A 16,782-nucleotide genomic window follows, 5' to 3' on the forward strand; every position below is an offset into this window, starting at 1 on the left:
GTGCACATTTCTGCCATTTCTTATGGTGAAATAGAGCGCTGTGCACTTCAATTTAGCTGAAAAGGCCAGCCTGAAGTGCATGGAGCCCCCACAGGTCCCACGGTTATTGTCATTGTCTTTGTCTGCTCCCTGCCTTCCCCCAGGGCTGGGGCCCTTGGGGGGCTGCTGTGGAGTGCAGCATCTGTCCCGGGACAACCACCTCCTGGCTCCAAACCTTAAGGAAGCAGAAATTAAACTTGGATGCCTGTCCTGTGAGCAGCGCTCAGAAGACCTGGCTTCATGCAGGATTCCAGCACAGCTGCTATCCCTTCTGCTCCCTTTCGCCCGGGATTCCCTCATCTCTAACACCTCATCTGGAAGGGGGGGAGGGGTGTCTCCTCTAATTTTCAACGTTTTCCTCACAGGAATAACGTGTCTGGCAGGAGTGCCCACCCCGCTGTCGTGGGGCGTCCGCGCAGACTCTGAGGGGAGCGCGAGGCGCCGCCCGCGCGCGCGGTAGGCGGGAAGGGGTGAGGGCGGCGCGCGGCGGTAGCGCGGAGGTGATGGGCGGCCCCGCCGCGCGCCTCCCCTCAGCAGGGCGGCTGCGCGCCCGCCTGCTCTGGCCCGGGTGGCGGCAGCGGGGTCGGGCTGCACCGGGGACTGGCTGCACCGAGGACTGGCTGCACCGGCCGGGGCGACGCGTCTGGGCTGCGCTAACTCGGTAGGTGCCTTCGCTGTGCGGGGGTTGACACCGGCGGGGGTGGGAGTCGGGCTCCCGAAAGCTGTGGCCAGGCTGCTCGCGGGGTGACGTGCGGAATGGGCTTTTTTAGTGACAGAAAATGTGGAGACCTTGGTGGTTGGAATTTCTAAAAGGCCGGCGGCCAAGCCGCGGGCTTCTGCTGGGACCTAAAAATAACCTGATATTTTTGTATTGGGCAACGCTCCTGCACTTACGCCTGAAGATAATAGTTTCATCCATATATGTTTTCAGGACTGCAATTTATTTCGGGCACGCCCAGTTTAAAAGTCCCAAAATCCCGTTTCTCAGCGTGCAACGGCCCGGGAGCGGTGCTGTGGGGAGCCGGGAGCGGTGCTGTGGGGAGCCGGGAGCGGTGCTGTGGGGAGCCGGGAGCCGCCCGGCCCTGCAGCGCGGGCGGGAGGGGCAGCCGGGTCAGCCGGCCGGGCACACGGGCAGCCGGTGGGGCAGGGGGACTGCTCGTGTTTGGATAGCTTTTCAAATGCCTCAATTTGCACAAAGCATGGGTTGATTAACAACATGGAGTACTGAGCAAATGCTTACAAAAAGTCAGTGATAGTTAATCGTTCAGTATATTTAAAGCCTGTTGAAATAACGGAGCTATTAATGGCAATGGAAGGACATTCTGAAGTTATCTTGGAAGTTCCTTTTCTGGCCTTTTATAGCCTCATGTTTTGGCTACTGCTGATGTAGTATTTGTGTGTTTGGCAGAAGGGTGGACTTGACTGAGAAGGGTCGTTCCTGTGCTGTCCTGCTTGCAATTCGAAATGCCTTTTGCGTGTTTGAAGCTGCAGCGTGTTACTTTGCACAGGGTTTTGAGTCTCAAATGTTTCGTACTCTGAGCTGGCGCAGGCGAACTCTCTCATTCGCTTCATGAATTTTGCATCGTTGCTCTCTAACACTCTCTGGCTAATGCAATGCAATGTGTTATCTGTCTCAGCTGTACTTGCAGACTAACTGGATGCGATTTGTGCCATGGTGTTTGCGGTAGTGAACTGCTGGAAGTGACCTGAAGTAAAGGCTTCTCATTAGAAGATCTGTACTTGGTAGGACCAGGTTTGTCAAAGGTAGCCAACGAGCTGCAATATTTTTAGTTGTTTGTTTGTTTTTTTTTTAATCGTATTTGTTATCAGAGCTGTTGCCTTGACTCACTAAACCTGTTTTCTTGCCAGTGCGTGGTGCAGATGAGAGTAGATGTTTGGTTCACAAGCTCGGTTGGGTGTTTGGAAAGCACTGCAGTTCTGTGAGGTGCTGCAGAATGTTAACATAGCAGTGAGATTGTTCTGGGCTATGTTATGTACCTTTGTGTCTGTAGTTCATAAAGATGATAACATTACATTGTAAGGTGCACAGCCTGTTTCATTGCTTAGGTTGAATTTCAGATCCGTGTTTTGAAAGAGGGTTAATCAGAAACAAGTGATTTTTCTTGTAAAAGAAAAGTCTGCTTGTTACTGTTACAGGTATCGTGCTAGATGGCTTTAGTTGATGTGGCATTTAACCAAAAGGGATATAGTATTATACCAGGGAGAGGGGGGGTTACTCTTGCTTTAACGCCTCTCTACAAGAGAAGGTTGGACTTCCTCTGTTATAGGGCAGTTCCTGTTCCCGTGTCCTATGCTGAAGTGGTGCAGAGGGCTGTGTCTGAGCTGGAACAGCCACTAAGAAGTAGCTGGAGATGCTCCATTTGTTCTTCCTTTGCTGCCTAGAGTAGAGCCTTCCTGTCACTCAGCTCTTTGGGATGAATGAAGGCAGGTTTCAATGCTGAGGCAGCTGTGGGGTCTTGCTTAAGAGTCCTGGCAAAACAGGAGTGTTCTGTAACAACAGACACCCTACAAGAAACAAGTCATGTTCTGCCAGCAATGTGATGTGAATTTTCCCTTCTGTTTATCTGTGTTTGCACATGCACAGTGCTTGGCAACACAGTGGATTGATTGTCCTTGCAACTCAGCTTCCGCTCCTGGTGGTGTGGCTCTTGGATATAAAAGCAAGAGAAAGAAAAATGCTTCGACAGGCATTTGAAAAGCCCCTCACAAAAAAGAGTCTTGAGCAGATTTAATAAGTGATTGTATTTTAGATTATGTTAATTTTGAATGACAAGGTTGATTAAAAAAGGAATAAATTTTCAAAGTAGATTGGAGTGAGCAGTTTAAATTACAGGTTGTGTGTGATAACGCAGGCTTGTAGGCTGGGTTCTGTGCAGTCTGATGCTCTTTACTGCTTAGCTCTAGGGAAGCTTCTGTAATGGATATTAAAGACTAAATGATGAAAATGTAGAAGTATTAGAAGCAGGGGTTCGTAGATAGTGTGGCTTTATGCCATGATGCAAAAGCACAGAGTATAAGCCTTGGGATGAAGCTCAGGCTTTTTTGTAGGGCTTTTGGTCAAATAAACTGTGAAGGTTTAAAAATGTGTTTGTGGAGTTTAAAGTTTGGTTATTGAGTTCTGTTTTAAAGACCATGTTATATTATGATGGTTTTTAGTAAATACACTTCCAAAGTAAACACCACAAGTCAATACAAGAAGTATGGTTCCAAGAAAAACTGACAAGAATTTTATAAACACCATTAGCTTTAAATACAAACTGATTTATGTTATGATGTTCCATTTACACAGCAAGTCACAGAAATTGTGAATATTTGCCATCATCACTGCATAAACGTGCATTCCTGTTGCTGCTGCTTCTCAGACCATCTCAAACCTGACGGATCTGCTGATGTGTATTTGACTGCAGTAGTAGAAATGGGCACAGGACAGCAGTTGTGGGTAATGAATGCTACAGGATGTCCTGGAGTTAGTCCTTTAGTTGAAGCATCATTTTACATCTGCTATCAGTGTGTGCTGATGAGCACTAGAGGTTAACATTCTCAAATACTTGTCAGACTCTAGTAAGACGATCGCTGTAAAATGGTAGTGGCAACTGAGGATACCTCCCCCTTCCAGTTATGCACAACTGCCTCTTCCAAGAAATGACAGCTCTCACATAGTCTTTGCTAGAAGAGCAGAACATGGATGCTCCAAAGCTGCTTCAGTGCACAGTTAGATGAGTTGGCTCCAACCTCCTTCAGCAGTGGTTTACTGTAGCTGATGCTGCTTGATGGCAGGTGGGGTTCTGGTGTTACCTGTGTTGCTAGCTGAGCTGTGGGAGTGCTACCTCTGTCAGAAAGGCAGTAACTAACGTGTTCCCACAGCTCAGCCAGCAACAGCTTAACTGGGGAACATAGCACAGCCACTGGTGACATCTACTCCCTGAGACCAGACCAGCTGTCTTCTGCTTGGCATCATAAGTCATAGGTGGTGGACTAAAATGAGTCCTTGCGCAGAAGGTGCAATGCTACTGTACTCCAAGGGTGTTGTGGCCACCTGTCCCGTTGTGTTTCAGAGGCCTCCTTGCCGAATCTGTGTTTTGGGTTGGAAAGGGGAGACACTGTTGGTCTGGAGACTGGCAAACTCTACTCTCTGAGAAGTCAGGGGTGGTGTCCTGCTGCCAGTGGCTCTGGACAGTGAAATGTAGCAGAATGGAAACTGTTTGCATCTGTGTGGCTGCTAGCATGTGAAAGACACAATACTTGGCTTTTGTAGCTTGGGTCTGTAGGAGTTTATTTCTGTTTGAGTTCTGCTGAATCATCACAAACTGTTGCTTGGGTGGAGGCTGCTGGGCACATTCCTGTTGTAAAATCTCCAAGGCTAGAACCTAAGCTTCGGGAAAAATACTTCCATGATTCACCTATCTTTTTTTATAACACGACTGTTGCAGCAGTTGGGCTGTGCTGGGTCTGTGTTATGCCTCACTCAAACTGGTGTCACTGATTTGGAAAAGCTATGGTAAGATAGGATACTTTGCAGAGCTGCAGTTTTGATACACATATGGAAGTCCCTGTATCGTTTACTCTAACATTCTTTAATGTGTCAGAATGCCTTAGGGAAATGTTTACCTTCTGGGCTTAGAAATAATTGATCAGATTTTAATACTGCCTCACACTGTTGCTTTCACTTTCCATTTGCTTAGTTTACTTTGGAACTAGGACCCAGGAGGAGCCAAACCCTACCTATTCTGTTCTCTTAGGATCCAGGAGGCAACTAAAAGCTTGAAATAACCAGTGAAAAAATCAAGCATTCTAACATCTTTGGAAAAGAACTATTAATAAGGGAGAATATATTTTCATTTTGCTCTATGCTTAAAGTGAACACAGCTCAGAGATTTGATGCTGCTGAGCAGACTGCCATATCTGCTGTCTTTGGAGTTGGAAGAGGATAGTTTAGATCACACAAGATTGATCCAAAGTGAAATCCCTTCACAGAGTGTATTTTACAGAAGGGTTGAGGTAGCCCTTACACGTACCTCCTCTTGTCTCTGTAGTCTGCTAGTGAGCACACTTGGGCAGCAGCAGTGGAATGGCAGGCCTCCTTTTTTGGCCTCTTTTGTACTTTGAGCTTCTGAGGCCACCCTGGGTAGCCTGGGTAATATGCTTTGCACTTGCAGCAGCATGCTTTGCACTGTGAACTGTTGGCTCTATGTGAACTAAAAGCCAAAGTAAGTCTCAGCAGTAGTAGGACAATTTTCTGTGGTGTCCAGTAGTACTCTCTAGCTCCTTTGGCAATTTTTTTAATGTGAAACCTTGAGACTTGTCCTGAAAAAAACTGAAAATGTGACTGTGGTGTTTCAGGTAGAGTTTCTAAGATCAGTGTTGTGAAACTCAACCTTTCAGATAAGGAAGAATAAAAACATTCAGAGGAGAAGATAGGAACATTAACAAATGTCAGCCATAGGCAGCAGGTGGTGTTTGCAGTCCCTCAGATTTTATAGTATTATGCTATACGTGATTATTTTATTTTCTCAGTCTTGGAGCAGTGTGAAAACTGAATGCCTTCTGGAAATGCAGATCTAGCACCGAGGTGTTCAGAACCACCTGTAGGTACTCAGGGATCATTTTTGTAGAGCCATATGCAAATGATTTTTTTTCTGTCAGGTGTACTGACATCTGTTTCATGCATAATTTGTTCTTTTAATAAAAAGCCTTTTTTTTTTCTCTCCCATCCAGCTTCTTCCCTCCATTTGCATGTGCACTGGAATAGTGGCTGTTCTAATAATTGCAGGAGTTAAACTGGCCTCCCGCAAACATGGCAGACGAGGACCTTATTTTTCGTATGGAAGGAATTGATAATGCTAGATTGACTACAGCTAACTCTGGAAATTACCTTGATGCTGATAGTGATGATGAAGACAATTATTTTATCTGTCCGATAACTGATGATCCTGTTTCTAACAAGTCTGCCAGTATAAAAGATGGCAATTATTATAGCACCTTAGCAAAAACTGAACAGTATGGTTCAAGCTCTTCTCCTAGAAACTCGTTTAGCTTTAAGGTAAGTATTGGCTCCAGCCTTCACTAAGGTTTTGGTTTTACTTAGTTGGCATGAGAGATTCTCTAACTGCTTCATCTCTTGTAACTAACATTTTTCAATAAAAACAATACACCTGTTTTTCCAGACCTGCAGTTTCCTATTAAGCCAATAGTCCAACACTGCCGTTGAACTGCATACTGTCCCTTTCAGTTCAGTGGGAGGTCTTCATCTACAAGCAGCAGATTCCAGGCAAACAATTCACTGCCATTGTGATCAAACCATTAAAAAAGCAATACACTGATCAGGAGATTTAAAAGGTGATACTTATTGTAAGCTAAATTGGGGCCTGGCAGAAGATATTTTATTATGGATTTGCCAAGCAGAGTTAACAATCCATATTATTTTTATTTGGACAAATAAAATAGCAAATGATAAAATTTTAATGATAGGTTTTCAGATTATCGTTCCTTCTTAGGGAGCTTTTAACATATTGATTCTTGTGCTTGGACATGAAGTGTCACACTGGCAGTAATTCCTGCTGGTGTACTTGAGCAGTATCTGACCTTTTTGAAATGAACAGCAGTCACAGCATCACAGAGAGGTTAAAGGGGCCATAGTTGATGCTTCCTTGGCAGTGTGTCCTGTTTCACCGTTGCACAGATCAGGCCAGGCAATGGAGACAAACCCACAGGCCTTGTTGCTTCAAGAACACAAGTGACACTTGCTCTTTAGATTAGATATTCCAAGTGTGCACCATTTGTGGTAAACTGGCGTGTCTCTTACATTTTATCTAGACTAGGATTTAATGTGTTTTATTAACACATTTATTGTGATAAATATTAAGATATTTATTTAGTAGATACTCTAAATCTTGGTCATGCCTAATACATGCTTTATTTCTGGAGGGACACCAGGTGTTTTATTTCAGTCAGGTAACATATTAAACAACATGTTAAAAGTGAAACTGTCTTGTCTGCTGTAAGATTTTTACCAAGGCTAGTTAACAGAAACATTACAAGGTACATATTCCTAAGGAAGGTGAACAGTAAAAGTTTAGTATAGATAAGGGGACAGATGGTATATATGCTATTAATAAGCAAGTTAAGACCTGATAGGGAACTTAGTTTTCATTTGTACATTTTAGCACATATTAAACACTTGCTTCTGGGTTTACAGTGTGAGTTCTGAGTCATGTGGCCTGAGATAAAACTGGTAGGGATTTAAGAAGTTGCGATTATTTCCCCTTTCCTAAGCTATCATGTTGCTTCTGCAGAATATACATGCCTGTGCTTTGGGCTTCACAATGCCTTGTTTGGCATTTTAGCTCCTATCACAGATAAAATATGTTAGCTTGAGATGTGGAGCAAGCAAGTCTCCATCTGCTGCTTAAGTTGCAGGAATGGTGACTTGTGACACAGAGTGAATTGGGCAGCCAGGACTGGTAACGTCTTAAACCACCATGGCCTTGACTGATCCGAGTCTACCTCACGGACCCCAAAGCTGATTGCAGTGTGGCCCATTGGTAATGCAGTGCAGAGATAGAAGAATTACTATTAATTATCCCTGTTCAAACAGGACTCAGCAATGTTTAATTAACTAGTTAATAGGCAAGACCCTTTTAACACATTTTCCGATAACAAAAATTGCCAATTGGTTTGTTCACATTCTAAGAATTAACTTAAATTATGAATATAAATTGAGGAGTGGCTTTTAAGTGGATTTTTTTAATTAACAAAGAGAACAGAGACTCCTTGTCAATTGTTTGTCTTATCACGTTTTTTTCCTACTTTTATGTCTCTCATGCGTCCTTTAGAATGACACACAGCATCGTTCTAAGCACGGCTCTGTGGTTGACCATAGTCGGGTAGGTTAAAAAGAAAATGTGAACGCCATATCTAATATATGCATTAAGATTATTTTCCCCCTTTATGGCCTTTTTTTATTCATTATTTTATTGTCTCGGAGGACTGCTTGTCTCAGCCCATAGAAATCACTAAGTCAAAGCTAAAAAAACTATCTCTTAAATGAAATAATACGTATCTTTTGTTCTCTACCCTGAAATATTCCTTCTCCTAGAGTGCATATCTGTAGTTGTTTCTTCACAGTATTTCCTACTGTGGACAATAACAGAATGGATGCAGGCCATCTACTTAGTGTGTATGGCAGCCGTGTGCCTGCAGCAGGAGAAAAATTGCACTGTTTGCACCATTTCCATGAAGTCCAACTTCTGTTTGCTTGAGGATTAGAATACAGTTTTTGTACAAAGCACCTCACAAGATTAAGCACAAGTAATTAATTTGTTTAAAACGTTATCTAGCATGGACACAGATGATCTTTTGGAGAGAGACCCTACTCACAAATGATTTGACATAGATAACTCACCAAGCAATACTACTTGTTTTTATCTCCCTATTTCTTTCTCATATATTCAAGTATGGAAGTTCCCAGTTCCCTATGAAAGGCGTATCATCACGTGATCTGAGGCAGCTTCATTTTGATATGAAACACGCAGGAAATATTTCTCAGCATGTCTTTTAAACTTGTTTTATTTATTGTATTTATTTATTGTATGGTCTTTTTTATGCTTATGCTGGCAGCATATCCCATTAGTTACAAAACATTAAAAATTGAAAACAGAAAAGTGAATGAATATAGTCTAGGTGTGACTTGTTACTGTTTGCAGCACGTGTTAGAGATATTTGCAAATTACAGCAGGTTTTGGAAATATTTGATATACACTAAACCAGATTCTGTTCTCAGTAGCTTTATGGTGTTGCAAATTGAACTGAAACCTGTTGCTTTTTATTTCTGAACTGTGTTTCATTGTACTTGAAGCTATAAAATATCAGAGTGGTCCTCTGTACCACTTGGTCCCTGCTCTGAAGGGTGGGTTCTTTGGGGTCTTGGGAATTTGCCCATTTTTGTAGCATTTTTCTGTTGTTGTGAGCTGTAGCTGACTATGAATTACCTGCTGGTTTGTAATTTCTTCAGGAAACCTGGAAACATGCAATTCAGAAAGCTAAGCACATGCCTGATCCATGGGCAGAATTTCATCTTGAGGACATTGAGACGGAACAAGCCACTCGTTACAGGTCTGTGGGTCTTTCTGCTTTTATTGCTGATGCTAATCAAAATGTGCTTGTTTATGCAAGGGCTGTGCTTGTGTAGTGGAGAACATGTGTATTTACATGGCTGAAGAACTTTCTATAATGCCCTGTGTCTCAACTGGATCTCCCAGGAATACGTAAATATCGCACATCTCAGAAAAGAAACCTTTCAGCAAACCAGTGTCCCATTCTTTCTCTCACCTAAGTAGTATCTGTGAGTTTCACCATACAGACAGGAAGCGCAGCTGAAAAGTATTTTCTATTTGATTTATTAATGCTGTAAACTTAATCTAATAAGGAAATGAATCCCAATAAAGAGGCAGCATACTTAATTTAAATAGTTTAGAAAAAAAAGCAACATAACACTCTGTGCCTTTCCCAAAATAGCAGTTTCACTGTTGCCTGTCCATGCAGTATTGTTGCATGTGGCTGGAATTTAAATCCCTATAAAGCCCAGAATAGCTCAGTATGGTGTACGTGCTGAAACTCAGTTTGGCCCTTAATTTTTTCTCTATGGTTTAGTACAGGCTTTGCCAAGACATTTACCCTACTGACACAGGTTTCTGGGTGGAAGGGGTAGGAGTTAGAGGCCAGTTAATTACCACTTAGCATCAGTGTTTGGGGAGGCCTCCTGATCACATGACACTGCAGTGCACTTCTTCACCGTAGAGTGCATCTGTCCCTGGTCAACCACGCAGTCCTGAAATAGTTTGCATATTTTAAAATACAAATAAGTGATAATATCGGTTTAGGGCTACCCGAATACCCTGTTAAAAGGAGATGGGTTTTGGTGTTCCTCTTTCCTCCTGTTTTGTCTGCTGCAAACTGTGGTGATACAGAATATATAAAGGGATATCTGGGTGTGTGAAGTACTCAGTGCAGGTTGGGGGAACTGAGCTGGAAACAATCATGTGTTGGTGACTCAGCCAGCGTGGTTCTCAGTTTGGCTTTTACTGTGTTGGGAGTTAAGCGGGTGGGGAGAAACCACAGTCGTACTCTTTGTGTTATCATAGGGTTGTGCAGAGACTTGCTCCTTGTGTGGTGCAGTGTTGGGCAGTTCTTGGCCCCACTGCTTTTCACAGCCACACCTGGTGCTGCGTTCTGCTCACGTCCTCCACAACCCTGCTGCAGATTCCCAGCCAGAACCAGGTTTATGCAAGCTCAGGTTTGGAGGGGACAACCTGTCCAGTGTGTAGGACTTGGTAATATTCTTTCTGCCCTGAAGTACTGCCTGTGTGTCACAGAGGAGATGTAAAGCCAAAGCAGGTAAAGCCTAATTTGTACTGTTGCAAAAGTTTAGCTTGGGTAGCGGAACCTGTTCATTGTCAATACAATTCAATGTCATTTCAAAGAGGTATACATTTTTCTTCTTTCCCACCTGAAGTAAGGAGGACAGGAATGTGATGGGAAGACTAGAAGTTTTTGTGTTGGAGTGGCAGCAGCACTTTTTAGCAGTCAGCTACAGATAAGGAAGGATAGGTGCTGGAGATGGGAGGATTTGGGTTCCCTCTGCATTTTTATAAGAGGCATGTCTGATTTTGCAGGTACAATGCAGTTACTGGGGACTGGGTTGAAGATGAAGTCCTCATCAAGATGGCTTCACAAGTAAGATCACACCATCCTTCATGTTTATTAGCAGCCAAATTTGTAATTTCCTTCCTGTTACTAAACGGTGGCAGCAAGATGTTTTCCTCACATAGAAGTTTTGAAGTCTCAGTGTTATTCTTTTCTCCTGCCTCTCTTTTTCCTTGGCACATCCATTATGTTTTGGTGTCTCAACAGCCTTTTCTCCCCAGAGTAGAGCAGAATACAGAGTCAGCCCTTTTCCATTGACAACATGAGGCATTTGTTCCTTTCCCAATAATCTCCCTCCCATTTCAGACCTCCCATTTCCTGCTGGCCTCATCTCCCTGCCTGGCAATAGTCCTACTGTTTTGCATGCTTCCAAATGATTTCTGCACTTAGGATGAAAACAGACAGAATTTTCTGTATGTGTGAGTAGAAGCTACTCCTGCTTCCCAGTCAAATCATGGGGTTGGTGATGTGTTGGAGTCACCTTGCTGTGTGCTACTGACATAGCATCTGGCATCTGGGGAGGTGATGCTTTGTTGGGCACATCCTGCACAGAAGCGTCAAGGCAGAGAGCATGAGGTCTGTGAAGCTGGCTTCTCTAGGCAGTGACAGCTGAGCTGTTTCCAAACTGGAGAGAGAATTTAAATAGCTTCTTTAGAAAGATGTGTGATATCTGCACCGTGGGATACTGAGGGGGGAGCTTATTCCTAATGTCTCTTCCTCAGATTGTTACATATACTGCCAGTGGGTTTTCACTTTTCTTTGATGAGACAGATACTGTATAGAGCCTGTTTGAGAACTGCTTCTGTGGGATATAAAGGGGGAAGACATAGTTTTGTCTCCTACTGGTTAGAAGATAATCTTGTGGAAATGTCAATGCTGGGTTTTTGTTTTTTCTTTTTCTCTAGCCTTTTGGCCGTGGAGCAATGCGAGAGTGCTTCAGAACGTAAGTATCTGCTGGCTTTATCTTTTTTGGCCTCCATGCAGTATTTTCTTCTGTGGTGACTCAAATTTCACTTAGGTGTGGTGGAAATTGTGTAAAGTGGGGCTACCCATTAGCTCCCTGCAGTGCCTCTCTAAAAGACATACCTGAGGGATTTATTCCTGTTTGTGTGACTTCAGCCACAGCACAGTGGGTGGGGTTCAGAAAGCACAGCATTATCTTAAGGGAAGCACGAGCAAGCATCATGCCTGGCTTTGAAAGTCAAGCTACTGCCTGTACTGGAACTGCAATGGGATGGATAAATTGCAGTCGTGTCCACTTCCAGCAAGTATGATCAGCCTATCAATCAGCAATTCATAGATTTATGCTATTTCCACCATCTCTTGGAGGCAAGATACTCATAAAAGTACAGAAGCAACTACTTTATTCCTGCATCCCTAGTGTTCTAAAATATCTTTGATGTGAGGCCATAGGTATGTGCAATTTGAAGGCCAGCTTAAGGCCCATAATTAGGCAGAGAAAAGGGGAAAGAATAATTGTATGGTGCAATCTCAACTCAAAAGCCTTCCTTGATAGAGTAGGTTTTCCACCCAGAGTTTAGTTTGAATCACATGTACTAGAATAATCCTGTCCTTAGTAAGGCAGAGCTTGAATATTAACAGTTACTCTTTCAAAAAGGGTAAAATTTGGGGGCAGATAGAGGAGGAACTTCTCTTTCCGCAGAGAGTGTTAGCAAATACAGTTGCAGGCATCAGCATCCAACTATAGATAGTTCATACTAGAAGAGTACCCCACCCTCCTCGGGCTCTGGAAATGAATGTTTCCTGGAAAACGTGCATGTGTGTGTTTAAGGCTGCTCCTCTGTCTTTTCAACTACAGAATCCAGAGAAACTGCATTTTGTGTCTGGTTTCACTTCTGGAAATTGAGAAACTTCTGGATAACAAAACATGATGTTTCGAACTTGAGGAAAATGGGGAAAAAATAACCCCTTAGTCCTCCAGTTTGGCATTGTTTCAGTATCAGTTCATGCTTATGGCTCTGATCTTAGGAAGTCAGGTAGAGACAGCAGTGAACAAAGCCTATAAAGTAACAAATCTCAGCCTGCTGACATTGCTGCTTGCATTGCTTTTAGCTCTTGTTTCTGAATGACCAAATTCCCCTTTACAAAATATCATGAGTAGTGTCATAAACAGAAATATGTATTTGCAGCTTTGCCTTAACCTCTTGTACAAGAGAAAAAAAAAGTTGGGATCCTGCTCCTGGATTTTCCATAACTCTTGGTGATGCACTGATATTTCCCATCTGGAGCTCTCTCTTGTGGGTTTTTGAAACTCTGCAAGTCTTTAGTCATTACATTGACAGCATTAGCTGCACTAGGCTCAACAAACTTTAGAGAGTGTTTGCTTTGGAAGAGCACATGAGTTGCCTTGTTTTATGGAGAGAAATCTGTTTCTTCAGAGAACTGGAAAGGTCTCAAATCCTGGCCAAAATTCTTATCTCACTTGATTGTTCCTTCTTTCCAAGGCCTATGTTATAGCAACTGTCTGCCTGCCCCAGCAGGAGGACAGACAGTTGGGAGTTGCTTTGCCTTTAGAGCATCCCTGTACTTCTACCTCTGCACCAAGGTCTTGGGAGGGAAAGAGGAAAGGAAGGAGAGGGACGGCTGAGGCTGAGTGCTGCTACTTGTTTCTCAAAATGTACAATTTGCCATGTCACAAAGAAAGGCTCAGAAAACCGTTGTTTGTTACTGAACAGAATGTGAGAACTGCTCGGCAGCTGGCTGTGCCTTCATCTAGATACTCCTCTTCCTCCTTCAGACTGGCTTGGCATTGCTGGGGTCTCCACAGTAGAGATGTTTTATACCTTTTTGCCATCTTCTTTTTTGAAATAAGTTCTTGGGAGAGCTGAAGGGAGGATGAGTGCTTTTTCCCTTGAGTCCCATATAAATGGATGAGGTTGCTCTAGGAAAGAAGACTGTCTGGGTTGAAATTCTTGATAACAATGAGAGCTTTTCCCCATTTGACATGAATGTTGGCATCTTCTGCAACCACCGGGTAACTGCTTAATCCATTTGTTGGCAGCCAGCAGATTCTCTGTTGTTAAAGTCGTAAAGTCCTTTTTTTTTTTTTTTGCCTCCTGCTCTTTAGAAATCTGTGGATTCAAGATTTGCACATAAAAAAAGTTAAAAGCCACATCATAAAAACTGTCACAAGCAGTGTTCCTTCTGATGTCATGGGGGATACTAAGTAGTCACCCCTGTGTATTGAGAAGGCAGCAGTTTGCTCTCATCATAGCAGAGGACTTTCTCCTCTCAGATCATGTTTGAAAGGCCGCTACCTGTTAATTTCTGCAGAAAATAATTGTTGACATTAGGACACGGTGTTGAGGTGGCACCAGCCCTTTGTACTCTGGGTTTGAAGGAAGTGGGGAGGGAAAAAAAATTAGTAAGTGAGGAAGTTCCGGGTAGAACTAACTGCAGTCAAATCAAACAGGCACTTTGGCATGTCCCAGCCATTCATATGGAATGTCGCTTTTTCCCTTGCCCCCTACCTGTGTTTCACTTTTCAGCTAGAATGCCTGGTAAATAACTGAGGTTAACGCTGATCTCAGGGCCTGGCTCTGTCTGTGCAGGCAAAGAAATAGGGAAGATTGAAGTAAAGTTCCTGGTTTTGGATTCACCAGTGATCAATTTGTCTTTCAGGAAAAAGCTGTCCAACTTCTTACACACACAGAACTGGAAAGGTGCCTATAACTATGTTGCCAAGCAATACATAGACAGTGTGGGCAGGGATGTGTATTTTGAGGATGTCCGACTTCAGATGGAAGCAAAACTCTGGGGAGAAGAGTACAACCGGCACAAGCCACCAAAACAGGTACATTCAAAGATCTTGCTAAGCAAAAATGTGGTCTTGCTCTCCTATTAGATTAGTTTTCAAATTAATTTAGAGAGAATTACTTGTTCACATTCAATTAAATTTAATTACTTAGATTCTTCTGTCCTACTGTATTTTCAATTAAATGGCAGTTGATTTTTAATGAAGTAAATGCAGAAATTGCTCTATATTTCCATAATTAGGGACTATGTGTTTGTGAATATCTGAGTGTTCTCAGCTGTTGACTGAAGACCGAAATAAAAGAGTGTTTGTATTGCTCTTTTTTGATATTTGCCCAGCTGCTTTTGAGATAACCAGAGATGTCACAGAATTTGTTGCCAGCAGCAGTCTGAGCAAATACTTAACTGTTAGCGCTCCAGTACTCTTAAGGTACACACAAAAATAAAATAGGAAGCCAACACTTACTAAGAATTTTTCAGAGGGATTTGTTGCAGAAGTGAGCTGAAGTGACTGCTTTTAATTTATGGAATATCTCCAATAACCTAACAAGCATGTGACTCTTCCCCAACTCCCTTGTTAAACAGACAAATCTTTGCAGTTGTTCAGCTTCTTTCATTGACAAAGTTTTCGCAGCTGGCGGATGCACACACACTTTGATCTGAAGATGGTATTCTGTTAGTCATTGTTTATCTTTCCCTCCCCAGGTGGATATAGTGCAGACCTGTATTATTGAAATGAAGAACAGACCTGGAAAGCCTCTTTTTCATCTGGAACATTACATTGAGGGCAAATACATCAAATACAACTCAAATTCTGGATTTGTGCGAGACGACAACATTCGTCTTACTCCGCAAGTAGGGCTTTGTTTAATGCTTTCCATAGAGTCTGCTGCAGGGAATTTTTTGGCTCTATCCAGAGGTCTTGCATTACTGCCAAGAAAGGAAACTGCAGGCTTTCCAGTACAATGCCAAATTAATTTCTCTTTTTGCGGTATGTCTGCCCCTTATTTGGGGGCTACTCTTTCAAGCGCTGAGTACTTCTTTATTGCATTTCAGTGTCTGATATTAGTTGAGTTGAACATGGCTATTACATTTTGGAAACCTTAAGCCCTTTGACTAATTATAGTTGCAGGCATTGATATATTTCAAACTCTCTTCAAATTAAAGCAAGGAGGGAGACCTCTGTACTATGAACTAAATAGTCTTCTGGTGCCTCACATAATGTACAAAAGGAGGTCACAGACACCCAACTCATGTAACTAAACATCTAGTCCATTTGCATATAAGAATCTGGTTTTTTCAGCTACAACCTCTGAACAGCTGAATCTGAGATTATGTGTAGAAATACAAGTACAGATTTCAAGTGATTCTTGGATCTCATAAAAGAACTTTAAAATACTGGTGAAAAATGCAAACAGGTCAGCGTAGCAAAGGAGTGTTTTACTGGGGCTTGAGGGTTTTGGTTTTTTCACTTCTTTAGTTATTTGTCATGATGCTTTAATGTAAGTAGAGGGTTTATGTTCTGGGCTGTCTTTCATATGCTGAATCAGTGCTATGCTTTCACAGATTGGGAACAAAATGTTCTATGAGATTTTCTAAAGTTAAAATGTTTGTCTGTTACCACCAGTCACCTCCCCCAGGCCTGGCAGTGGTTTTTTGGAGGCCTTCCCAGAAGATTCCTAATGTCTCAGCTTTATGCCAAAGGGAAGAGCTTTTTATACCTGATTCTTGAAATGCTGCATTTAAAGAGTTCCAATGTGCATTTCATTATCTGATACACAATATAGAGCCAGATCAGCCATTCAGGGGAACCTCGCAGAGGGTGTAGTAGGGGAAGGAGAATTTGTGGGGATACTCACTTTTTTTTTTCTTTTCAAAATATGGCACAGCTTTGCCTGTTAGCAGAAGGAAATAGTGTCCAAGGGCTGCAGAGCTCACAGTGCCACAGTTGTTCCCTCTGCCAGGCAGCTCTCTGCTTCCTGAGGTGAAGGCTGTAGTGGAAAACAGAATCTCCAGTACAGAAAGGAGGAATAAAGCAATCTCCTTTCCCCTGCACGTTCTCACTGCTGCTTTTCACCATACCTCTTTTAGCTTGTTTCTGAGCGGGGACAGGTTGGAGAAGCAATCCACTACCTCCTTTTAGTCTCGCATTCCTTTCATCGTGGTGTTTATACCAGTCATATTTCACCAATATGGTTATCAGACTTCTTTGTCCATTTATAAGAGATGAATATGTGTTATTTTCAG

General features: G+C 42.7%; 1 protein-coding gene across 5 annotated transcripts in view; it reads left to right on the forward strand.

Moving 5' to 3' along the window:
* Positions 1-507: 507 nt before the first annotated feature.
* Positions 508-16,782, forward strand: part of EEF2K (eukaryotic elongation factor 2 kinase) — a 28,719-nt gene continuing 12,444 nt past the window's right edge. Inside the window, exons 1-9 of one of the 5 annotated variants that reach the window (XM_065031073.1) lie at positions 508-700; positions 1,677-1,803; positions 5,776-6,100; positions 7,893-7,943; positions 9,071-9,171; positions 10,731-10,791; positions 11,667-11,704; positions 14,404-14,575; positions 15,241-15,390. In XM_065031073.1, coding sequence (XP_064887145.1) covers positions 5,855-6,100; positions 7,893-7,943; positions 9,071-9,171; positions 10,731-10,791; positions 11,667-11,704; positions 14,404-14,575; positions 15,241-15,390 — 819 coding nt within the window. In that variant the 5' untranslated portion in view covers positions 508-700; positions 1,677-1,803; positions 5,776-5,854. The remainder of the gene's footprint in view (positions 701-1,676; positions 1,804-5,775; positions 6,101-7,892; positions 7,944-9,070; positions 9,172-10,730; positions 10,792-11,666; positions 11,705-14,403; positions 14,576-15,240; positions 15,391-16,782) is intronic. The other 4 variants (XM_065031074.1, XM_065031076.1, XM_065031072.1 and 1 more) reach the window with 4 other exon arrangements.

This window comes from Columba livia, chromosome 15 (assembly GCF_036013475.1).
Source record: "Columba livia isolate bColLiv1 breed racing homer chromosome 15, bColLiv1.pat.W.v2, whole genome shotgun sequence".
Taxonomy (NCBI): Eukaryota; Metazoa; Chordata; class Aves; order Columbiformes; family Columbidae; genus Columba; species Columba livia.